Source organism: Thamnophis sirtalis, unplaced genomic scaffold, assembly GCF_051295495.1.
Source record: "Thamnophis sirtalis isolate CommonGarterSnake01/CBP01778 unplaced genomic scaffold, rThaSir2_p1.2 scaffold_4, whole genome shotgun sequence".
NCBI lineage: Eukaryota > Metazoa > Chordata > Lepidosauria > Squamata > Natricidae > Thamnophis > Thamnophis sirtalis.
The window spans coordinates 122,842,106-122,868,163 of NW_028261384.1; the positions used below are offsets into that span (position 1 = coordinate 122,842,106).

Here is a 26,058-nt window from a genome sequence, read left to right on the forward strand (position 1 = left end):
TATATATATATATATATATATATATATATATATTTATCAGCACAAATGATATATAAAAATGTTTTCGTAGATTTTCACGGGTGTAGGTATGCTGGTCTTGTTGTATTCGGGTCTTTTCCCGTGTAAGATTAAGATTGTCTTGGCAACGTTTCAGTGACCTCTCACTCGCCATCTTCAGGCTGGGTTTCCCAAAATACTTTCATACACACACACACACACACACACACACACACACACACACACACACACTATATTGCCAAAAGTATTCGCTCACAACTGATTCTGATTATGTGGATGGGTGGATGAATACTTTTGGCAATATAGTGTGTGTGTGTGTGTGTGTGTGTGTGTGTGTGTGTGTATGTATTTATTTGTTTGTGTGTGTGTGTGTGTGTGTGTATTTATTTGTTTGTGTGTGTGTGTGTGTGTGTGTGTATGAATGAGCTGGTTTATAGCAGCCTTTGCTCATGTGGTGTCCTTCAGAGCCATTGGGATTACAATTGTCTAGAATTTTAGGATGCTAGGCAGTCTCAGCACATTTAAGAGGAAGCCAGGTCTACTAAGGCTGGTCTAATAGATACGAGATCATGGTTAGTTATTGCTCTTGTGACTCTGGGGTGTAGATGACTAAGGGCTGGCTGTTCTTGCCCTTATCGTGCCAACAGACATCAAAGAAGGGGTAAAACGTGCCTGTAAAACGCTCGTGGAAAGCAAAGAGCTGGACCAGATTGTCTTCATCACTGGCATCATAGAAGGCCAGGAGGCCATCATCGAAGCTCAGGTAGATGCCCACTCGGCTGGGCTTTCCCTCCAGCTTCAGAGACCGGGGTTCCTTGTGCTCCACATAGGCCTCGTAGCTCTTGCCTTCCTTGCAACCCACCAGCCAGAAGCCATTGGACGGGGTGGCATGAAGGCGACCCTTGCGTCCAGTTTCAGCTGAGATGAGGCCCACAGCCCAACGGGGCTTGTCTCCCACTGTCACCTCCCAGTAGTGTTCTCCTTGTGAGAAGCTCTGGTGTGAGACCAGGCAGTTGGACTTGTCAAACCGTTGTGGGTCATCTAGGCTCACGGCTTGTTTATGTTCGACACATTCCACTCTTTTCCCATCTTCAGACACCACAAGGTTGGCTTGGGCAGTGGCTGGGTCAAAGGTCAGGTTCTCCAAAGCTTCAGGAGGACAGAAAGAAGGTAAGATTAGCCACAATGTGAAAATAAGGACTTTTTTTTCTCCCCCCCCCCCTTTCGTGGAGAAAATGTAATCAATGGATGATTTAATGCATGTTTTTTTTAAAAATAGCATAAGAATGTTCACAATCATTCATTCTGAATTATTCATTCCTTAACATGCAAAGATAGTTCATTGTGAAATCATTAGAAGTTGCTTTTATGGACTTCCGATTGACATCTCAGCAATATCAGACACAGGAAAATGGGGCTCCGTTCCCCTGTCCTGACTTCTCCCTGCTAGTGGGCTCCAAGAGGAGCCAAAAGCATCCTGTAGAGGGGGTGAAGCAAAGAGGGGAACCCTGTAAAGAACTTTATTAGTCTTACTTATATTAGAATGCATGACACCCAGGTGCCACACAGTTCACACTTTGATTCAATATATTTGTAAAAAATAAAAAACTTGAAGTAAAAAAGAAGTTTCTTTTCTGAATGAAGCTGCCCAATCTTATACCCTCTGCAAAATATTTGCCTCGCTCTCTCTTATTTTTGAATTAAGCTTTCCCAACAAACTATTAATTCAATTTTAGAAAGGATAGAGCTGAAAAAGGAGGAGCCAATGTCATGATGATATGGATGTGCGGTCTCGATGCTCCGAGACCACTGCTGATACTTTTGCCACTGGGTGGTCCAAACGGACCTAAACAATCCCGTAGAGATGGTGAACAGGAAGAATATGTCTTGCTGATCTCAGGGACACCGCAAAGTCCCTGATCGATCCAAGAGAAGTTCTTCAAGCCAGCGACAAAAAGTCCAGCCCCAGGCTGATGAAGTTGGGACGGCTCCAGAATGGAAAGGAAACGGAAAGAGAAAGTGTGTCCATCTGGTGAGGAAACTTTACTGTTTTGGAAAGACTGCCCCCCCAAAAAAATTTTAAGTTAAATTAAATCCGAAAGCAGAAGAAAATAAGCAGTGAAAATAACCTATATTGGATTGCTATGGATAGTCTGTTTCTTTTTCTTTGTAATTTTACTTTGTAAATTGAAGTGCTTGCCACTTTTTTTAAAGAGAACGGATCAGTTTTTCTTCTTCTATTTTTTATTTTTATTTTTTAACCTATGGATTAAAGTCTTCTTTATTTCAACAAGGACTTTTGTTACTTGCTATTAATTCTATGGGATAAGAAAAAAGAGGAAAAACGATGGATTTAAGGAGAGAGAACTTCTCAGAAGCAAGATTGACAACCAAAGATAAGCTGAATAAAATAGCAGATGGAGGGCATTGAGATTACTTAAGTGATGCTATAAGCAACAAGCTGCAGAGAGAAGACCACAAAAAAATTATTAAGGAAATAAATAGAAGATCAATTCCACAAATGACAAAAGAAATAAGACTGTATTATTACTGGAAGGATACAGGCTGAAATATGAAAGTTGATAATAAAAAATAGTTAATTTTAGTTAGTGATTAGTAATTTAGTAATTTCTAGAGTGCTATGTTAAATAAATAATTGACATATATGTGCTGGTTTGATGAGAGAAAATTTGATATAATTAGCGAATGAATTTTTGTTAATAAATAATATAACAATAACAATGAAATCACAAGGGTTATACTTAACAATATATATGTGTACTGGCTCAATAAAAGGTATTGGGATACAAATAGTAAACAGCGATTTGGAAAAGAGGATTAGAAATTTTGTTATCAATCATAATTAATTCTTTCTTAGAACATGTTATAAAGGTGTAATGTTATTGGATGATATTAGAAATAATTAACGAAATGTCACTATGTGGTTGTGTTTTCAATTTTGGATTATTTCATGCAAAAGGACGTTAAAACAATTATAGTCAAATGAGAATTGTGGGATATTGATAGTAAGATATATAGAGATTTTTGATTTAAAATATACAATGTGATGATATGAATTATAAGTAATGACTGTGGAAGAGATGCACGAACGTTATTTGTAACCAATCGACACACTTCTACAATAAGTAACGAAAGATGGGTTTTTTTGTGTTGTGTTTGTCTGTTTAACCAAAAATTAAAAAACTCTTTTAAAAAAAAGGATAGAGCTGAATAACAAATATACTGACTACAGCAGGGGTGGGTTTCAACCGGTTCACGGCGGTCCCTGCGAACCGGTTGGTCGCCGAACCCGGAAGTAAGTAACTTCTGGGAACGGCAAAGGGCCCACCCGCCCGCCCGCGCTCCTTACCCAGTTTTGACGAGTTCTGCGCTTCACGCATGCGCAGGACGCATACAGCGCCTGCGCGATCCTCCAGGAGCAGCTGGAGCATCACACAGATGCTAGTACGCATGCGTGCACTGCTCGCGTGCACAAGGACGCCGCCGGCCCCGTTCCAACCGAGCTGGTTGGAACGGGGTGAGAAACCCACCCCTGGACTACAGGTAATCCTTGACTTAACAACCATTCATTTAGTAACCGTTTGAGGTTTCAATGGTCTTGGAGAAAAGTGACTAATCATTATTTTTCACACAACTGTTGCAGTATCCCTGCAGTCACATGATCAACATTCAGATGTTTGGTTCATATTTATGACGGTTGCAGTATTCTGGGATCATGTCCTATGGTCACCTTTTACGACCTGGCAAGCAAAGTCAATGGCGAAGCCAGGTCCATTTAACAACTGTATTCCTAACTTAACAACTGGTGATTTACTTAACAACTGTGGAAAGGTTGTAAAATGGAGGGAAACCCATTGTATCTTGCTCTATCTTGCTTAGCCATAAAAATTTTGGGCAGAAATTGTGATTGTATATTGAGGATTACCTGAACACTTTATCTTTAGGAAAGTGTTCTCTTTAGCACTCAGGGCAGAGATGTTACCATGTTGTGTCATGTGATAGGCAGAGGTGATATTCAACCAGTCGGGACCAGTTTGCCCGAAATGATAGTGGAAATCGCGGGTGAGCTTTCCCACCCACCCCAGCTCTCTGCCATCCTATTTAGGCATGTTTTCAAGCCAAAGTGCATGTATGGAAGGTCGTGCGCTCACATTTGTGAATTTGGTAGTGAAAGTAAGTGACAATCACCCCTGGTGATGGGCTATAATAACCTGTACTGTAATGGCAACATATAGACTGGGGTGAGGTAAATTGGAGCCCCTACATCAACTCTTGCATTCAAAAGGACACAAAGGTCCAACTTCTTTTTTTTTAAAATCCACATGCCACCTTATCCTGCAAGTGGTGGCCTCTACCTGGCATTATTGCACGGAACATCTTCCTCCATACTTGGAATTTAAATTCATCAGAAATTATGGGGAGCTGGATGTCCATGCGGGCAATGGGTGGAGATTCCCCCAGGATCTTCTGCAATCTATGGGAAGAAGGAAAGCAAAAACATTTTATCAGAGCTTGGGGGAGACAAAGGAATCCCCCTAATTTTCTTTTAGATTTCCCCTTATTAATAAAAAAAATAATGACAGTTAATTGTTTATTAAAACAAGATTCCCAAACAAGGAGCCCATCAACATATCTTGGAAGACATGTTCCACGTTTTGAAGGAATTGTGGCAGTTATAATTCAACCTTTCTGGAGAGAGAACAGGATGAAGTACAGAAAAGTTGGATGATGGTCATATAAAACAGAATAACAGAATTGGAAGGGAACTTGTCGGTCATCCAGTCCAACCCCCAGCCCAAGTAGGAGCCCCTACACCATTTCAGACAAATGATTGTCCAATTTCTTCTTTAAAACCTGCAGTGTTGGAGCACTCACAACTTCTGGAGGCAAGTTGTTCCACTGATTAATTGTTCTAACTGCCAGGAAATTTCTCCTTGGTTCTAGGTTGCTTCTCTCCTTGATTAGTTTTCATCCATTGCTTCTTGTCCTGCCCTCAGGTGCTTTGGAGAATAGATTGACTCCCTCCTCTCTGTGACAGCCCCTCAAATAGCGGAACACTGCTATCAAGTCTCCCCTGGTTCTTCTCTTCTCTAGACTAGCCATGCACAGTTCCTGTAACCATTCTTCATATGTTTATAGCAGTGATAGTGAACCTTTTTTGGCACCAAGTGCCCAAACCGGAATGTTAGTGCATGCACTGCATGCATGCGCCAGAGCACCAGAAACCTGAAGACCAGCTGGCTGGTACGCACATACCTGCTTTTTGAACTTTTTTTTTGTTCTTTTTGAAGTTGGTTTTCAGCTGTTTTGGGGCCAAAAATGCCCCCCAAACGTGGCCTGAAAACGACCCGAATTATGGCCCGGAAAAAATGGCCTGTTTTTGGCATTTTTCAGGCCATTTTAAAAAACTTTTCTGGCCTTCTGGTGCCCCCGAAGACCAGCTTGCCAGCACGCCTATGAGTGCCGGAAACCAGAAGAGCAGCTGGTGATGGCACGCATGGCCACAGAGAGGGCTCTGCATGTCATAGGTTCGCCATCACTGATATATAAAATTATAGAAATCATTCTCCAAGTGCTGCTACCTACAGAGCAAGGATGGGAAGGCCTATTTAGAAATGTCAGCAGAGCCAGAGAAACTGAAGGTTTACAGTACAGATAGGCCTAAACTTACCACCGTTCATTCAGTAACCATTCAAAGTTACAAAGGCACTGAAAATGGTGATATATGACCATTTTTCACACTTATAACTGTTACAGCATGCCCCATGGTCACATGATCCAAATTTGGAATCTTAGCAACTAGTTCATATTTACGACAGTTGCAGTGTCCTGGAGTCATGTGATCACGTTTTGCTACCTTCTGCCAAGCAAAGTCAATGGGGAACCTGAATTCATTTTACAACTGTGTTCCTAATGGGAAAACTGCATTGATTCTCTTAACAACTGTGGCCGGAAAGGTTGCAAAAGCAAAACTCACTTAGCAACTGTCTCACTTAGCAACAGAAATTTTAGGTTCAATTGGGGTCATAAGTCAAAAAGTAGCTTTAGTAGAATTAAAAATTGGAAAAGAATCTTTGAGATGGGAAAGTATGAAGACAGAATGAACACGAGACAGATGGAGACTGAATGGGCACTAGGGAAATAGAGCAACCTGTTGGACGGGAAGGGAGAAATCATAGCGAATGTCATATGTCACCACAAAATAATGAAAGCCAAATAAAAGAATTATAATACGAATCAAACTCTGGGATATCAGATCTCAAATTAAAAAGAGTAACATGGAATGGAGTAGAGTGGAGTCGAGTGGAACGAAGTGGAATGGAATGAAGTGGAAATAGAATGGAATGGAATGAAGTGGAATAAAAATAAGAATAGAATAGAGTAGAATAGAGTAGAATAAGAAATAGAGTAGAATAAGGAATAGAACAGAATAGAATAGAATAGAATAGAATAGAATAGAATAGAAAAGAATAGAAAAGAAAAGAGAAAAGAAAAGAAAAGAAAAGAAAAGAAAAGAATATTCTTTATTGGTCAAAAGTGATGGGACATGCAAGGAATTTGTCTCTGGTGCATAAGCTCTCACTGTACATACAAACAACAAAATGATAAGTGATACATACTAAGAAAACCTCTGCATCTATATAGTTTAACATTAAGGAACATTGGAGATTTTGGTGAATGGCAGAAATTTATTCAGAGCATTTTCCTCTTGATTTCTCCATAGACAAGCCTCATTATTTGTTGAGATTCTAATAAAGTTCTGTTTCTATAGTTTCAGGACTATACAGGAATTCTATGTTCAATTCCTTAGAAATGCAGGTTGCATTAAGAGCATCTTCAACAAATAACATTGGAGACTTCGGGTTTGATGTTGCGATGAGATCGAACGTGAGGAGCAGGACTCCTCAATTAAGTGCTGAATCCTCCTTGTTGGAGGGCCCCCCCCCAAGGGGCTAAAATCATCTTGTAGGGTGAAAAAGAAAGGAGGAGCACTCTGCAGGTTGTGGAGAGCAATGGCTCTCTAGCTGGACCTAGGTATTCCCTCTCATCCAAGGACAAAAAGAAGAGGCAACCATTATGGCTGCCCTGAAGCTGGGGCAGCCGAAGAAACAAAGAATGTGCTGGAGCGGTGTAAATGAACAGTGATTGGAACTGTGTCAGGTGATTCTTTTTTTTAACCTAGAACCTAACCCCACAAAAAATAAACCCTGAAAGGAGGCTTTGAAATGCTCGTCAAAGCAGCAAATAATTACAGAGAGAAAAATAATAGACCCGAAAGAAAAGGAACTAAAGGGAGAGCACAAAATCTTTAAAATATAGAAAGATTGGATTTTTAAACTTTATTGGCAATATTTTGGTAAGGCATTTTAAAATGCTGGAATTATTTGTCTGAATATTGACTATTTGCAAAAAAACCAAAATAAATATCTGCCAGATTTTTTGCAACATTGAAATTTAAACTGAAGGCTACATCTACTCGTGAATGGAATATATATTAAATCCTATAAGCTTGGGAAGTACTGATAAGAAAAAGGGGGGAGTGGAAATAAATAATACCTGGAGGACTGCTGTGCTATCTACTGTTCTATATCTGTCTAATACATGGTTATTGGAGGTTTAACTATGAGATTATGGAAGACATCTAAAGAAAGTGACTTTTACATGCCAGGATCTATGATTCAATTTACAGAGTGGACTTAAGGAGACATTTGGAAATTTTCCTATATTACCTAAATGAAACTAAGTGACTAACTGTGGGATGCAAAGAATTATAATTACTGCATTCCCTAAAGAGCAACGGTAGGACTGAGCAAATGGTTTCTAAAATGGCTTTTTGAGGTCATAGACAATTGAGACTTTGGGGCAGTGACAGACTACTGACAGGCTAGTGAGCAATATTTGCTATCAAAATAAGGCAAGATGAAAGGAGGAGCCAACGTCGTGACCATCTGAGACCACCATTGACACTTTTGCCTCTGGATGGTCCAGTAGGACCTAAACCGTCCCGGAGAGATGATGACTAGGAAGACAAAGCCTTGCTGGTCTCAGGGACACCATAAAGTCCCTGATTGACCCAAGGGAAGGGCTTCAAACCGGAGACAAACAGGCAGCCCCCAGGCTGACAAAGTTGGAGACGGCTCTGGAAGGAAGGAAGTGAAAGAGAGTCCATCGGGTGAGGTTTTGTTTTTACTTTGAGAAAGATTGCCCAAAGAAACCTTTTTTAAAAAAGATAAATTAGTCCTCTAAGTAAAGAATAAAGGGGCGAATTTAATCCTTATTGGACTGCCTTAGAAAGTTTTTGTTCTTGCTTGCAATTATGTTTTGTGGATTGAAGTGATTGTAACGTTTCCTTTTTCTCCGCTTGAAGTGAATGGACTAATTTTCTTTTCCTCTATTTTTTGCCACCTTATTTTTTGGCTTAAACTAAAACTCTTTTTTAATTTTAACCAATTCTCCCTTCTATTTGTTATAAAATTATACCAATGACATTTAAAGATTTTCGTTTTCCATAAAATTGAGAAAAAGTATAAAAAAGTGGAATCTGCCATTCAGAAGCCTGAGTCTGAAGTTTTTTTTCTTTGAAACAATGTATCCTTTGTTCACTCCTAGTTGATCTCACTGACTTTGTAACTGAAGGGTTTGCAACTTGTTTACAAAATCTGATGAAGACGCAAGGGCACAAATCACTTTTTGCAGGTGCTCTTGGAAAATATTTTGGCAAGAGAAGGAAAAGGAAAGAAAAAGATAAGAACCCTACTTTGAACAGTACAAAAGAACTTGTGCTTAAGACTTGAAATAAATATAGATATATTCACAAAAGAAGTTTGAAAGGCTAGAATGGCAGTGGCTATTAGACTCCTTTTTTCTTTTTTTCTATTTCTTTTCTTTTGGAAAAATTGATCAATATTCAGATGAGGAAACCTTAACATTTCAAAACATCCTGGTTGGAATTCAAAATATCTTAGAAGGATTTGGGAGATTTGAGAAGAAATTGGATTGACTATTGTTTATCACAGCAAAAGCTGATGGGGTTGAAGCCCCCAAAATTAAAGAAGAGAATGAAAATATAGAAGATAAAGACAAGACAATAGATGAACTTATTAATGGAGAAAATATGGATGAAAGCAGAAAGAAGGGAAGATGGAAAAGTGAATTTGACAATTTGGAGCTTTATCCCAGATTTCAAGATACAGGGGGGAAAAAGGTCAATAAGGATGGAGATAAGAAGAGAAACCTATTCAGAAATAAGTTTGACAACCAAAGATAAGCTAATGTTAATAACAATTCAAAGGCAACGAGACTATATGAGAGCTCTTCTAAGAAATAAAGGTCGGAGAGAAGTTCATAAAAACTTTGGGAAGGAGCTGAAAAGAGAATTGACACAACAACTGGCAAGAGAGATAAGACTGTTTTGCTACTGGAAAGATGCAGGTTGATAATGAAAGTTGACGATAAAAAGTTAGCTAATTCTTGGTGATTAATAAGTAGGGATTTTAGTATTTTGTAAACTGTTTTAGATTATCATTGAATGTTTATTCGTTAACATATAATCAACTACGACAATAATAATGAAATGATAACCTTAATTAGTATAAGTGACCTGGTCATAAATTGTAAATTGGGATTTGGTGAAAAGACCTATAAATTTTATTAATAAATTTTTGTTTAGACTTTGTTATGAAGGTATAATTAATTTGGGTCTGAAGAGAGGAGATGTGATACAAATAGTAAATATTATTTTTTTGGTTAATCACAATAATAATAAGGAAATGTTAATTGATACTTTTGGTGATTAATAAGTAGGAATGTTAGCATTTTGTAGATTGTTTTAGATTCTTATTAAATGTTCGTTTTGTTAACATATAATTAACTATGATAATAATAATGAAATAACAACCTTAATTAGTAAAAATAACTTGGATATAAATTGTAATTTGGGACTTTGGGAAAAGACCTATACATTTTATTAATAAATTCTTGTTTAGAGCTTGCTATAAAGGTATAACCTCTTTTGGGCCTGATGAGAGGAGAGGTGATATAAATAGTAAATAATTTTTAGTTAATTACAATAATAACAAGGAAATGTTAATGGATAATTCTTAATGATATATACATGTGTGTTGTACCAGTAAAAGCAAATTGGATATAAGCTTTAATTTGTGAGTTGGGGGGGGGAGGGGAAGAGGGAGGGAATGCTTAGATATCATACTAACTGACTTTCTTTTAGAATATGTTATAAAGGTGTAAAGCCATTGGAAGTTTATTGAGATTGCGAATGTATGCTAGTAGGTGGTTGTGTCTTTAAATACAAATGATTTTAGATAAAAGCATGTTTAAATAACTGTAACCAAATGAGAATTGTGGTACAGTGATAGTAAAATATATAAAATTTTAAAATGTACAATTCAATTTGAATGAAGTATATGTAAGGATTGTGAAAGAAACGCACGAAATGTATTTGTTACAAATCGACACGCTTTCTACAAGATGTAACGAAATATGATTCTTTTTTGTGTGTTTTTGTTTAATTAAAACAATAAAACTTTTCCAAATAAAAAGACAAAAATAAGGCAAGATATTGCATCAGGAGGAGATGAGTGGATTTCAAAAAGAAATGGTGTTGATGCTCCAAAGTACTTATGATATATTGATAAAGAACCACAAGGAGATAAAAGACTTAATGTAAGACATTGTGGGGAAATCAGAAAATGTTCAACAAGGGACAATGAATAAAGAGCATAAAACACAGGAAATAGAGGAGATAATAGAAAGACCAGAGGAAAAGATGGAACAGATAAATCAACAAATAAAACAAGATAAGAAGCAGAAGACAGTAAAGACTTATGAATAAAATAAAAAAACAATATATATTAAGAGATCAAAAAATGGAATGATTATTATTATGGTTGTTGTTGTTGTTGTTGTTTGGTTAATCTTTAGTGAAATTCACAGCCTTTGGGGCTGGTTGGTAGCTCAACAGCTCAAATCCTAACCAAGGACCTAGGAAATATTAAGGTAACGCCGGAGGATATAAGCTGTTCCAAGTAGGGCAGTTTTTTGTAGAGTCAGAATGTTCAAGTCTGATAAATTTAAATTTTCCAAATAGCGAGGTAGCCCTTTGGGTATTGCTCCAAGGGCTCCAATTACAATCGGGACACGATTTCTTTTTCCACAGTTGCTCAACTTCAATTTGCAAGTCCCGGTACTTTGTGATTTTTTTTTCTTGCTGTTTATCTTCAATTCGTGCATCTCCAGATATGGCAATGGCAATGAACCATACTTTTTTCTTTTCAACTATTGTTATGTCAGGTGTGTTGTGGGCCAAGTGCCTGTCAGTCTGGATTCTGAAGTCCCACAAGATCTTGACTTTCTCATTTTCTAAAACCTTCTCAACCTGATGGTCTCAGTGGTTTTTGCTGTACTCAAATCCAAACTTTTGGCACAATTTCCAGTGAATGGTCTTAGCAACGCGGTCATGGCGTTGTAGGTAGTCAGTTTGTGAATTATTATTATTATTATTATTATTATTATTATTATTATTATTATTAATTGCTTATTTATTTGGTTAATCTTTGGTGAGATTCACTGCATTTGGGGCTGGTTGGTAGCTCAACAGCTATTTGTATTTGCATTTGTATTTAAATGAATGATACCCAGATGCCTCGTTGATATTGAAATAATGATACTGATGTATATCCAAAAATAAATTTAATAAAACAAGTAATATTGAAGTCAAAACAATGATGTCTCATTGCTGTACCAAGGATGAAATTGTGTACTAACCTAATGTCTGATGATTTGTACATAGGCAGTGTCAGTTGTGTCATATTGTCACATATGTGTCAACATTTGTCTCTCTCATCCTCTTTTGGACACTAAGAAGATGGCTCTGGTAAGGAGGAACTTAACCGAGGGGTGTTCTCTGGGCTTCGTTGTTTTCTTTTAGACATTTCATTACCAAACTGGGTAACATCTTCAGTACTAGTAGAAAGAGGCAGAGAGTACAGAGACAACAAATGCCACTCCCTATTAGCACTGATGATATTAACTAGTTTGGGTAATGAAACATCTACAAGAAAACATCCAAGTTCAGAGAGCACCAAGGACTCCGCATTTTGGAGATACTAAAGATGCGCACAATTCAGAGAAGAGGGCTAGCTGGTGGGTTGTTTTAAATGGACACAGCTCACCTGCTGACGACCAGACAATATTTCTGTGGAAAGAAAAAAAGCAGAAGTTAGCAAAGTTCATGTACTTTTCCACCATAGAGCAGATTTTGACAATTTTGTTTGGTGGATATGACTTCTAGAACTCCTAGCAGCATGGTTAGGTAATTTAAAAATGAAATACAGATCGTCTTCAACTTATGACCATAACTGAGCCCCAAATTTATAATGTGTTAAATGAATTTTGTCCCATTTTACGACCTTTCTAGCCATGATTGTTAAGTGAATCACTGCATTTGTTAAGTTAGCAACATGGCTGTTTAAGTGAATATGGCTTCCTATGAATCCAGCTGACCAGCATTGACTTCATTGGTCAGAAAGCCGCAAAAGGGGATGGCATGATCCCGAGACACTGAAACTGCCATAAATATGAGTCAATTGCCAAGCATTTGAATGTTAATCCCGTGACCATGGAGATACTGCAATGGTTGTGTGAAAAATGGTTATAAGCAGGTATGGGCTGCGGGGGGTACAAAGTGGTTCAGGAGAAGTTCTAGCTAAGATTCTGTGCAGTTTGGAGAACCCCCAAATCCACTGGTGGCTGTCTCCCCACTCCCCGTCCCTCCTCCCTCTCCCTGAAGTCTCCACACGGCCCGTTTTGGATGCAGGCAAGTGCATGGCGCCCACGGAGGCCTGGGAAGGGCAAAAAACGGGCCTATCGGAAGTTCGGGAAGCCCAGAAACAGGCCCATTTCCAGGCTCCAGAGGGCTTCCGGAGCCTGGGGCGGGCTAAAACACACACACACCGCCGTGGTGCAGGAAGAGCCGACTAGGCCACGCCCATCCAGCAACCAGGCAGAGAAGCCCTTCCTAAAATTTTTGAAGCCCACCCTTGGTCATAAGTCACCTTTTTCAGTACCATTGTAACTTTTAAATGGTCACCAAATACATGGTGGTAAGACAAGGACTATCTGTATGCCGCGTGTGCTTATAATAAGGTTGATCATACAATGCAGAAGCATAAAAGGCTTTGACTTGGTTTTCAGTGTCATCAAGACTGAGAAGCATTTTAAAAATTGGAGATGCCTCACCCTCAGGAACTCAGTCTGTGGTTCGTCTTGAACTTCCCCCAGAACCATCTCCATCTGCTTCAGCTGGTCCAGATAGCGGGTCACAGTCTTGCGTTCATTTTGCAAGGCCTCGGAGGCCTGTTGTTGCACCCTCTCGGCCTCCTGTCCCAGGGAGGACTCCAGCGCCCCCAGATAAGACCGCATGGCCCCCAGCTGCTCTGCTACTTGGTGTTTGAACCGGGATACTGTTTCCTAGTGTGGGGAGAATGTATAAAATTATATATAATTGTCCTGGGGCCAAATACAAGATGAAAAAGGCTTATGTGTAATCAGTGTTTCTAAAACCTGCTTATAGTCACCTAGAGAGCATGTCTGTTAGATAGATTTAATCTGATTTTAGGGTAATTTCCTCTTACCAATATGGGCGAAATATAGTACTGTCATTGGTTATGCTAAACTACGGTTCTTAAATAATATTAAGAAAAGTGCAATTAATCTGGTAATTACTGTAAGCTTGCAGACCATAGGTGTGAAATATTTCATATGCATGCCTGTGTGTTTGTGCAATATGTATATTAAATTTATATGCCATCCCCTCACTGTTGTAACAACTGGGTGGCTTACAAAATGATAAAAAGGTAATACAAAACGATTAAAATTAAGGTTCCACCACAAAAGCGCGTAGGACAAAATCGCGCTCGACAAAAGCGCGCTGTGACGTCATCACAGCGCGACGAAAAAGATCGAAAAATGTAAAAATAAAGCGAAAACCTTACCCTAAGCCCCCCAAACCTAACCCTAAACCTAACCCTAAACCTAACTCTTAACCTAACCCTAAACCTAACCCTAAACCTAACCGTTAAAGTAACGAAAAACCTAACGCTAACCCTTATCCTAACCCTAACGCTAACGCTAACGCTCTAAAGCTAACCCTAACCCTTAACCTAACCCTAACCCTAACCCTAACCCTAACCCTTACCTTTATGTGAATCGGCTTGCTTTAATTTAATTTTTATTAATTTTTATTTGAATTTTTTGATCTTTTTCGTCGCGCTGTGATGACGTCAAAGGCGCGATTTTGTCGATCGCGCTTTTGCCATCCGCGTTTTTGACGGGTCACGAAAATTAAGAGGATTAAATAGGAAAAACTAAGATGACATGCGGTAAGGATATTCTCCCTAAGTATAAAGTTTGTAGAATATACAGTAAGTTCTTCAATGTAAATTAAATATAGAACATTTGTGTCATGTGTTTGTGTGTGATGTTTGTATACATGCACACATAAGGTAGGCGTGTGCTTGCTCAGCATGGAGCAATGCAATTGGTGAGCCAGTGTTTTAAAGCTGTATCTTTATAGATGTTGTATGTTATAACCCACCATGTGGTCTTTCTGCTACCTACCTATCTGAGTCTCTCTCTCTCACACAAAGACAAACAAACATCCAGGATTGGTACCTCCACTTCTGCTATTTGCCGATTCAGCAGGGCAATCGTCTTCTCCTTGCGTATTTGGACCTCTTGAAGTTGGACCTGCTGCTGAGGAAGCTGTTTCTGCAATGATGCCAAATGGTAAGCAAGGAATGACGAAATACAGACATTTCTCAGAAAAAGAGCAGGAGAGAAGATACTTCATTTGACAGTGATCTGGAGGCAAATATTCCAGGAGATTCATAATCGCCTGCTCTATCCTCAGGGGGACAGTACAGTTAGTCCTCAACTTACAACAGTTCATTTAGTGACTGTTCGCAGTTACAATGGTACTGAGGAAAGTGAGCTCTGGTCATTTTTCATGCTTACGACCGTTGTAGTATATTAGGCTGCTGGACAGCTGAGTCACATTGATGGCAATTGCCGCGTCCTGGAGTCATGTGATCCCCTTCTGACAAGCAAAGTCAACAGGGAAGCCAGATTTGCATAACAACTGTGTTATTAATTTAACAACTGCAGTGATTCAAGAAATGTTGTAAAAAGGAGCAAAAGTCATTTAACCAATTTCTCACTTAGCAACATAAATTTTGAGCTCAGTTGTAGCCGTAAGTTGAGGACTATCGGTAGTTTCATTCATTCATTAATTCACTCTCTCAATCATCCACCCACCCACCCATCAGTCAGTCCATCCACTCATGTTCCCAACTGCCCACCCACGCACCCATCTGTTGTTCCATTCATTCATGAACCCATCTGTCCATCCATCCATTTGCCCATCTGCTCTTTTGGTTTCCAGAGCTCCCACGCGCATGAAAACCAGCTGTGGCGGGCCGGAACCCAGAAGAGCAATGGGCAACAGTTCACATGCCCGGAGAGATGGTTCTGCCACTTACAGCATGCGTGCCGCAGATTCACCATCACGGCTTTAGGACAAATACTTTAGCTCAGAGGGAGAACACAAATCTTGCAAAAATGGTACCAGGTTCAGTGCTTGGCATTTCTCCATCCAGCAAGGTCCTTGCTTGCAATCCCACTGTCGCCTGTCCTTGCTGGGTTGACCAATGATCTGACTGAATCCAAGCCAGGGTCACCTGCTGGACTGACACTGACAGGCGAACAAGGAGGAGAACAAGACACCAAGCCCTTAGGGCCGTGTTCGGCCTCAACCTCTTACCTTCATCCTCTGGTGGGCCTCAGCAGCGGTAATGATGTTGTGCCCCTTATGCTTGCCTAGAGAGGCGCAAACCCCGCAGATCACCTGCCGGTCCTGTTCGCAGTAGACACTGAGTGGGTCGAGGTGTTCTTCACAGTGATCACGAGGCACCTCCCGGAAAGACTCCACCAAATGCTCCATCTGCTGGTTGATCCGCAGCTGCTCCACCTTGGTGAGGGCTTGGCAGGTGGGGCACGAGGGGGCGGTTTTTCCCCCAGACTCTTCAGTGGCCACACGGGCTAAGCAGGGCTGGCAGAAGGTGTGCCCGCACTCTGTGGTCACAGGGGACTGGAAGAGCTTGAGACAGATGGGGCAGCTGAGGTCCTGGTGCATGCCCTGTATGAGGCGTTGTTTGGAGCTGGACATGGTGGCAATGGAGAGACAGGGACCTGGCAACCAAGAATGACAGTGGGAACCCAGAATCTGGTTTGCTTAGTCTTCTACTAATGATGCCCCCATTAAACCACCAGGGTCCCCTTGTTTTCTGCAATGCAACTAACACCAAACATAGGAAATATGAATAAGAACCTCAATGCATGATGGTTAATTCACTGGAATTTTCTTGACAATTGAAGAAGCTTCTTCAGTTCTCAGAAAATGGAATGGAATGGAATAGAATAGAATAGAATAGAATAGAATAGAATAGAATAGAATAGAATAGTTGGAAGAGACCTTGGAGATCTTCTAGTCCAACCCTCTGCTTAGGGAGAAAACCTTATACCATTTGAGACAAATGGACGTCCAATGTCTTCTTTAAAACTTCCACCGTTGAAGCATTCACAATTTCTGGAAGCAAGTTGTTCCACTGAAGCAAATTGTTCTAACTGTCAGGAAATCTCTCCTTATTTCTAAGTTGCTTCTTTTCTTGATTAGTTTCCACCCATGGCTTCTTGTACTACCCTCAGATGCTTTGGAGAATAGCTTGACTCCAGTGGTGGGATTCAAAACTTTTTTTAAGAGCCAAGGTGGCGCAGTGGTTAAATGCAGCACTGCAGGCTACTGCTAGATCAGCAGGTCAGCGGTTCAAATCTCACCGGCTCAGGGTTGACTCAGCCTTCCATCCTTCCAAGGTGGGTAAAATGAGGACCCAGATTGTTGGGGGCAATATGCTGACTCTCTGTAAACCGCTTAGAGAGGCCTGAAAGGCCTATGAAGCGGTATATAAGTCTACTGCTATTGCTATTGCTATTTACTACCGTTTTGGTGGGCGTGGCTTGGTGGGTGGGGGGGGTGGCTTGATGGGCATGACTTGGTGGGCGTGGCAGGGGAAGGATTCTGTAGTCTCCATTCCCTCCCACTCCAGGGGAAGGTTACTGGAAAAATCTGAATTTCCTCCCAATCAGCTGGGGCTCGGGAGGCAGAGAATAGATGGGGGCAGGGCCAGCCAAAGGTGGTATTTACTGGTTCTCTGAACTACTCAGAATTTCCACTACCGGTTCTCCAGAACTGGTCAGAACCTGCTGAATCCCACCTCTGCTTGACTCCTTCTTCTTCGTGGCATCCCCTGAGATATTGGAACAGTGCTATATCTCAAGGGCTGCCACAGCTATTGGCAGAATAGTCAAGCTATTCTCTAAAGCACCTGAGGGCAGGACGAAAAGCAATGGATGGAAACTAATCAAGAAAGAACTGAAGAAGCTTCTTGGATGAGAAATGTTTTCAAGGAAAAACAAAGCAAGTCCAGTTGCCTTTTGACAAAGCACCTATGGGACAACCATGATCTGGGTGACTGAGAATCTCCATAGAGATTAGGCAATGTTAACTATGCTGCCCTCTACCAAGAAAGATGTAAAAAATTATAATAATGTGCCATTTAGTCCCCGCCTATCTTGTGTAACATTTTGGCTCTGTTGGGATGCAAGGGTAGAGGATGTTTTGTTTGAGGAAAGAGATACATGGGCTTCCAAAGAGTGTAGGCAGGCCTATCAAAACTGGCCTGCAAATATACAAATGTCCACTAGAGGGCAGGAAAGTATTGTTTCCAGCTCCTCTATGAGACTGCCATCTAATGGCCATCTGGAACTTTGCATCCTAAGATGCAATTTAGTAGTTACAGCATAACATAATGTTGTCCTAGCTCCAGACCTTCTCCAAAATCTGCATCTCCTCAAGCTTTTGAGATCACTGGCCAAAACAGAAATAATGAAATTACAATAAAAAAGGGGAAGCCACATCTCCCAGTAAGATGATGTATGCTTTTAATATTTTTATAACTTTTTTAAAGGAAGTTTCTAACTTTGTGCTTCCCTTTTAGCATGTGACCAAGGTTAAATGACAAATCTCAGTCGGCTCCTTCTAGCGCTGTTGATCCTTTTTCTCCTTCAAAATAACAATGAGGAAACAGAAGGTTTATCAAAAGAAGGCAAAAACATTTCTGAGTAACAACATCAACAGAGTTTTGGGTCCATATCTTCATCTCACAATCATGTAGCCAGAACCAGGCCCACTCTATATTTCATCCCTCTTTATAGCTCTTGTTAAATTATCCGCCCTCCTCAGTTAGTCCCATTGTTGATTTTCAAGAAATGTAGGGGTTAGTAGACTGAAAATAATGTATGGAGTAATTTTTTTTAATCTTCCATCAGCAATTCTTTCTCCTTATCTCCAGATTTCTATTGGGCTCAAGTTCTTAATTCCTTCTGTGAAGGGGGCTTTCTGATAGGGCTAATGATGACTCTCATATTCACGCTATAAAATCTGGGAAGCTAACAAAATAATAGTACAGGGTGGTCCTCAAATTACAACAGTTAGTTTAGTGACCATTCAAAGTTACAACCAGGGGTGGGATTCAGCCAGTTTGGACCAGTTCAGGGGAATTGGATGCTAATTTTACATCTAATTCGGTGAACCGGTAGCTGCAAGTACTGGGTGGTCCCACCCACCCCACCCCGCCCCTCCACATGGCTTGTTTTGGATGCCAGGTAAGACGCCTGCATGGAGGCTTCCGGAAGGTGAAAAACAGGCCTCCCAGAAGTTCCAGAAATCCAGAAACAGGCCCATTTCCAGACTCCCAAGGGCCTCTGGACCTCAGGGGAGGCCGTTTTTGCCCTCCCAGAGGCTCAAGGAAAGCCTCTGGAGCTTGGGGAGGGCAAAAACACCCACTCACAATCCCCCTGTGGTGCAGGAGGCCGAGTAGGCCATGCCTACCCAGCAACCGGGTATAGAACTGGTTGCGAAAAATTTTGAATCACACCCCTGGTTACAACAGCACTGAAAAAAGTGACTTATGACCGTTTTTCGCCATTGCAACATCCCGTGGTCACATGGTCAAAATCCAGACACTTGACAACTGACTCATATTTATGATAGTTATAGTGTCCCGGGGTCATGTGATCCTCTTTTGTGACCTTCTAACAAGCAAAGTCAATGGGGAAGCCAGATTCACTTAACAACCATGTTACTAAGTTAACTGTAATGATTCAGGTAACAACAGTGGCAAGAAAAGTCATAAAATGGGACAAAACTCATTTAACAAATGTCTCTCTTAGCAACATAAATTTGGGGCTCAATTGTAGTCGTACGTTGAGGACTACCTGCAGTGGGTTAGTTTTCTGAATCTCTTCAGTGATCATTATCAAAATTCCGACACTTGGCAACTGACTCATATTTATGACTTTTCCACTGTTCTGGGATCACCTTTTACGAACTACTGAAAAGCAAAGTCAATACAGAAGCCAGATTTGCATCACAACCTTATTACTAACTTAACAACTGCAGTAATTCACTTAACATCTGTGGCAAGAAAGGTTGTAAAATGGGGCAAAGCTCACTTAACAAATGTCTCACTTAGCAACAAAAAATTTGGGCTCAATTGTGGTCATAAGTTGAGAACTGTATATTCAACCTTTACATATTATATTGTGTCTAATATTATCTGTCTGTCAAATCTTTAACAGCTTCGAGAGTCCCAATTAATGCTATTATCCTGGTATTTCCACCTTACCAGACCACCACCTCCTCCTTCTCTTCCTCCTCCTCCTCCAATTTCTCTTAAGAGATCAATGGAAAGCTAGTTATCTGCTTATGGTAAATAGCATTATTAGAAGCATTTGAAATGTGGATTTACAGGCGGCTGTTATGTATAAGCTGGGTTGCCAAAAAATCAGAAATGAGGAGGTGATAAGCTGCCTGGGAAAGCCCAGGGAAATCATCAAAACCATAAAAAAGCAAAAGTTAGAATATTTCAGACATGTGATGCGACACCCAAAAAAATTACGCCATACTTCACTTAATCCTCCAAGGAAAGATTGAAGGCAAACGAGGGCCAAGCAGAAGAAGAAAATCATGGCTTCAAAATCTAAGGGACTTGTTGGGACAAAGCTCAACAGCACTTTTTCATATGGCTGTTGATAAAAATAGGGTCGCCAACATGATTGCCAGCATCCGATGACGGATACGGCACAAGAAGAAGAAGGTAGCATTATCTGAGTAGTCTGGAAATTTAAAAAAAAACTGAAGGATAGAGTAGAACTGTTTCATGCAAGGCCCTTGTGAAAATCAATCGTCAGTAGAGTTTTCACAGTAGAACACAGAGACAAATCTAACAAAATATACATTTCGAAAATATATTGGCTTTTAATAAAACTATTCTGAAAACACCTTAGAAAACTTAGAAATAACACAACAGCCCTTAGCACTGAGTCAGTAGATAAGACAGAATGTGCCTTTCTTACAATGAGAGGTCAACTTACAACTGCTCCAGTAGAGCTTTCTTCTGGCCAAGATTATGATGTAAACTCTGCTGCAGCTGCTTCTCCTTTGACTGATGGATGGCACCAGGTTGGTTTTCCCCCTTGGCATGGCATTCTTGTGAGACAAGGGTTATGCTGCAAGCTTTTTGGTGTCTATTAAATTATTGACCAAAGCAAAATTATGCTTCCCTTCTCCCCTGCACCAAATTCAGAAGATCAACAGGACTCTACTCCTACAGGTTCATCGGCACAACAATAATTTGATATATTTTGGTGCCTCAAAAAAGGCCTGGGCATATAGTTGTTTGCTGGTGCTGATTAAACGTGAGTAGAAACAACTTTAAAGAAAACCACTAGGATAGGAATCATACCATGTCAGGAATGGAAGATTCAGCCTTCTCTCATGGTGAATCAAACTGCCTAAATGATTTCCAGCGAGATAATCCTCGACTTATGACCACAATTGAGCCTAACGTTTCCACTGCTATCAAGATATTTGTGAAATGAGATTTGTCTCATTTTACAACCTTTCCAGCCACCGTTGTTAAGGGAATCACTGAAGTTGTTAAGTGAGCAATAGGGTTGTTCAATTGCTTCCCCTTTGACTTTGCTTGTCAGGGGCACAAAAAGTGATCACACGAACCCCAGAATACTGCAACTGTCACACATATGAGTCAGTTGCCAAGCGTCGGGATTTTGACCATGTCACCATGGTGATGCTGCAACTGTTGTCAGTGTGAAAAACGGTCGTAAGTGCCATTGTAACTTCGAACTGTCACTAAATGAACTGTTGTAAATCAAATTCACATTGTCAATGGGGAGCACTCATTTATGTCAAGCTGTTGGAAGTTTGAAAGCTGGCCCACCTTATGATCCTTGACGAATGTATCTTGTCTTTTTATGTACACAGAAAGCATATGCACTAAAGACAAATTCCATGTGTATCCAATCACACTTGGCCAATAAACTATTCTATTCTATTCTATCCTATCCTATCCTATTCTATTCTACTCAGGCTCCCACCCACAATCCCAGAAGCTGTCCCATCATGTGCTGAGAGTGACAAATAGAAGGGTTTTTTTTTTGTTTCAACAGAATAGTAGACTTGGAAGGGACCTTGGAGGTCTTCTAGTCCAACCCTTTGCTCAAGCAAGGACTATGCCCTTTCAGGCAAATGGCCGCCCAATCTCTTCTTTAAAATCTCCAGTGATGGCAAGCTCGCAGCTTCTGAGGGCAAGCATTTCTGAGGGCAAACAATAGGCGTTCCTCAACCTACAACCACAACTGAGTCCAAAGTTTCCATGGCTAAGCGAGACTTTGCCCCATTTTTACAACCTTCCTTGCCTCAGTGGTTAAGTGAATCACTGCAGTCCAGTGCGTAACTTCCCTAATGATGGTTGGCAAAGGGGATCACATGACCCTCTGGGACACTTGCAACCATCGTAAGTACTTGCCAATTGCCGAGCATCCAAATTTTGATCAGGTGACCCTAGGGATGCCGCAAAGCTCATAAGTGTGAAAAACATTCATAACTCACTTTTTTCAGTGCTATTGTGACTTTGAACGGTCACTAAATAAATGATTGTAAATGGAGGATTGCCTGTAGGTTGTTAGCCCCAGTGCTCTTAGCGGCTCAGGGCTGCCATTCCGATGGCGAAGCGATTCGCGGCTGGGTCGTTTTGGACCAAAGAACGCTGCCGTATCTGATACCCTGCTTGTGTCTATGCCTGCCTCATGCCTGCCACACCACGAGCTTTGTGGATCTTCCGACTTTTTGCCGCCGGATCCTTGGACATGGGTGCTCTGCTGGTACTGTCTTCCAGCTGACAGTCAGCCCCAGGCGCATGTGCAGTGAGCCCGCACTGTCTTTAATACGGAGCGGTTCCAGCACATGCGTGGAAGCATTAGTGGGTTCCGGATCCCATCGCAACCAGTATGCTGCAAAGGGGCCAGGTGTGCTCCTTGGGCACGTGTGCTGTGCACGCATCAGAGGTGGGTTCCTACCAGTTCGGTAGAACCGGTTCGTCAAATCTACCGAACCGGTTAGAAGAGGTTCCACCAGTGGACCCGGAAATCAGGCCACATCTACAGAAGAGGTTCCAATAATTTTTGAAACTCATCACTGGCACGCATGCACACACCACTGCCCAGTGACACTCAGCTGTTCGGCGGAAGTCACGCAGGCGCCACATGCTGTGCACAATTGGCCCATTTCCCTCAAAAAGTGGTAAGGAACATGGGCGGGTGGGCCCAAAGAGCCACCGTTCAAGTACAGTGGCCGCTGCTCCCAGCTACCACCTGTATGCCCGTACCGTGGCGTACCGCCCAGAACCCACCACTGCGCGGAAGTATAAACCAGCATGGCTTGTTGCATCCTCAAAATGTATTATGTGTATTGCGTGCGTACAGGAGAGGGTGGGACAAGGGAGGGTTTAAATGGAGGGAAATACAAAATTCCAGGCTTGACTTTATTTCACTCGTGTTTTGCATTGTGTGGTGGTCGGAAGTACCGGAACAGGCTTATAAAGATTACACTTACCATGAACTGACTCCTTAGTCCTCTTGTTCCTTTTCTTTACCTGAATGGAACCTGACATACGTGTATTTGCCAACAATCTAATTCTTAATGGCAGACAAGATTTGGGGATTAAATGTGGATTATTAGGGTACTTATTTTCGTTCTCTCTCTCTTTTTTTTTTTTTTTGGTATGGAAGAAGACAGGTGGGTTTTGATGTTTAGTTTTGCCTTCTAAAAACAACAGCTCAGAAGATGACATTGGAAGCTTCGTTGTTTTTGAAGGTTGCCTTCAAGGTGGTGCCGTGCAGAAGTCACCCCAATGTGCTCTCTGACTTTGGGGAGGGGAGACGGCCGATTGCTTTCCCTTCGTGCATTGATTGCTTTCATTGTACAAGAACCTGACTTAGTCCGGTTTGCCTCTCGAGCAAGAGAGGAATGCTAAGCCTGCAAAGGAGCTGCTGTTTGCAGGGAGGGTGGAAATGCTCTATAAATAATTCAGAAGGTAACCGCTATTCTGCGTTCTATTCTAGTATTTATAATATATTGGCTGGGTCAACAAGCTTTTATGTACATGAGTTACAATTAGCAACAAATTATAGAACATTTTTTTAAATAATTTTTTTTAAAAAAACACCCAACCCTCCATTTAGATATTTGAAAATCATTTGGGTTGTAACATACCATTATATAATTATAATTTACCTATACTTGCGTTATGCTGAGCTGCATCATACTCATTTCATGGGTTTCTTTGCCTTATCTCAGTGTATTGAAATTTAAACAAAAAATAAAATGACAGCGAATTCTACCTTTATAAGCAAGGACCCTGCAGAACACAAAATTTTATAACACAAGCCACACAACAAACTGTTACATATGTTATGCTAAACCAAGGGTTGAATAGGGTTGAAGCTGCTCAGAGTCACCCAAATCATAAGATAAATGGCAAATAAATTTGAAAAAGAGAGAGAGAGAGAAGGAGAGAGAGAGAGGAGGAGGAGAGAGAGAGAGAGAGAGAAGGAGAGAAGAGGAGGGGGAGGAGGGGGAGGAGGAAGAAAAGAAAGAAAGAAAAAAGGAAGGAAGAAAGAGGAGCAGGAGGAAGAAGAAGAGGAGGAGGAGGAGAAGAAAGAAGAGAAAAGAAAAAGAAAAAGGAAGGAAGAGAGAGAGAGAGAAGAAGGAAGGAAAAGAAAGAAAGAAAGAAAGAAAGAAAGAAAGAAAGAAAGAAAGAAAGAAAGAATTTCATGTTTGATAGAACTTCTTATCTGCTATGAACAGATCTACTGATTGGTGCTGCTCTTCTTGATGGATCTTACTCTCCTATGATCTACTGAACTGTTTAACAATTATCTGCAAAATTTGACTTCTATCCTTCCCTCAAGCATTTGTGAAAGGTCTATTTTTAGTATTTATTTTTTTAATAGTCTTCAAGTCAGCCTTGACTCCTGGGGACTACATGGACAAATCCCTGCCGTTTTCTAGACAACATTTTCAGAAAGGGTTTGTGGCTGTCTTCTTCCTAGAACTGGAAGAGAATGACAGGCATAGAGGCCACCCAACCATCTTTGCCCAACACAGCATGAGAATTCAGAACCAGAACTAAGGGCTTACAATAAGGCAAAAGAGGAAGGAAGGAAGGAAGGAAGGAAGGAAGGAAGGAAGGAAGGAAGGAAGGAAGGAAAGAAGGAAAGAAGGAAAGAAGGAAAGAAGGAAAGAAGGAAAGAAGGAAGGAAGGGGAAGAAGGAGGGGAAAGGACAGGAAAGGACAGGACAAGGCAGGATAGGATAGGAAAAGGAAAGGAAAGGAAAGGGCAGCGCAGGACAGAACAGGAAAGGAAAAGGAAAAGAAAGGACAGGAAAGGAAAAGAAAGGAAAAGAAAGGAAAGGAAAAGAAAGGAAAGGAAAGGAATCTTACTAGAACAGAAGATGATTCAAGACAGAGCAGGTTGCCAGGACTGGAGAATCAGTGACCATCCCAGGACAAATGCAGAAGGCAAGTGAGTGGTTCTTCCCCAGATCTTCCTATATATAGCCCAATGATACATCATCTTTCTGGAATGGCATCCAATTTCTACGTACATTTCTCAATAGGAAGAGGTAGAGGTGACTAGTGGTCTGGTGAGGTCATTCCTTACCCCTCTAGACACATTATTGGAATGCTTAGGGTTTGGGGTGCACCCTTCTATTTGTTCAAATTCTCAAGAGCCCCCTGGGAATTAATTTTATACCTCATGCTTTGAAAATCCTGACTCTGTTCCACTGGAAGGCAGCCTTTGAATTTCTGAGTACTTAGAACAGCTGCGGAAGGAAGCTATCCAATTTCCCAGCTGGTGAAATTAACTGGCAGGTAACTGGATGTGGGGGGAAGGGGGGTAATAACTGGAGAAAATTGAGTAGGCGGGCAAGGATGGGATGAGCAATTCAGTCAGATGGCAGATTAATAGGCTTCATTTACTAGAAATGATGGGGGAGATTGACTTGCACCAAGAATGTAGAAGGGAGACCATGAGTGGTGGAATAGGACTGTTCTGACCGAGGCTTCCCAAGAGCATGAAGTGTTTTTCCTTGTCCCGATAGAAAACCCTTTTATTAATTTACTGTGAATTCTGCTCCTTCACATCCAGCAAAATTTTTCAAGGGAGGATTTACAGTCACAGACCTTATCTGGCTTGGAGAGCTAGCAGGCCGATAACTGCAAAACTTGGCAAGGAGTCTCAGAGAGCCACAAACGAATGAAGCGAACTAATTGTCTCCTGCAAACTCCACTCCCCTTTTGCTCCTCTTTTATTTCCTCTGGGAGGGGCCCTTCATCATCCACCTGTGGCCTTTCTCCCAAGTCAACCCCTGTTCTTTAGCTGTTCCCTTTGTCTGGCAACTCTGCGCATGCGCACACTGGGAACAGGCTCCAACTGTTCCTCTGCCTCACTGATGTCTCAC

General features: G+C 41.1%; 1 protein-coding gene across 1 annotated transcript; it reads right to left on the reverse strand.

Moving 5' to 3' along the window:
- Nucleotides 1-391: 391 nt before the first annotated feature.
- Nucleotides 392-25,129, reverse strand: TRIM72 (tripartite motif containing 72). The gene is made up of 7 exons (XM_087714082.1): nt 25,037-25,129; nt 15,878-16,305; nt 14,731-14,826; nt 13,297-13,527; nt 12,231-12,253; nt 4,395-4,513; nt 392-1,167 (listed from the first exon to the last, which is right to left on the reverse strand). Exons 2-7 carry the CDS (start codon nt 16,280-16,282, stop codon nt 596-598), a joined length of 1,446 nt encoding a protein of 481 aa, XP_087570208.1. The 5' UTR covers nt 16,283-16,305; nt 25,037-25,129; the 3' UTR covers nt 392-595.
- Nucleotides 25,130-26,058: the final 929 nt, after the last annotated feature.

What these genes read in the sequence shown, in the direction of transcription:
- TRIM72 (XM_087714082.1), bottom strand. Translation starts at nt 16,282, where the DNA reads ATGTCCAGCTCCAAACAACGCCTCATACAGGGCATGCACCAGGACCTC. An exon ending in TATTGTCTGGTCGTCAGCAG is followed by an intron (nt 4,514 to 12,230) that starts GTGAGCTGTGTC and finishes TTCTTCCCATAG; the next exon opens with ATTGCAGAAGATCCTGGGGG. An exon ending in GTTCCGTGCAATAATGCCAG is followed by an intron (nt 1,168 to 4,394) that starts GTAGAGGCCACC and finishes GTCCTCCTGAAG; the next exon opens with CTTTGGAGAACCTGACCTTT.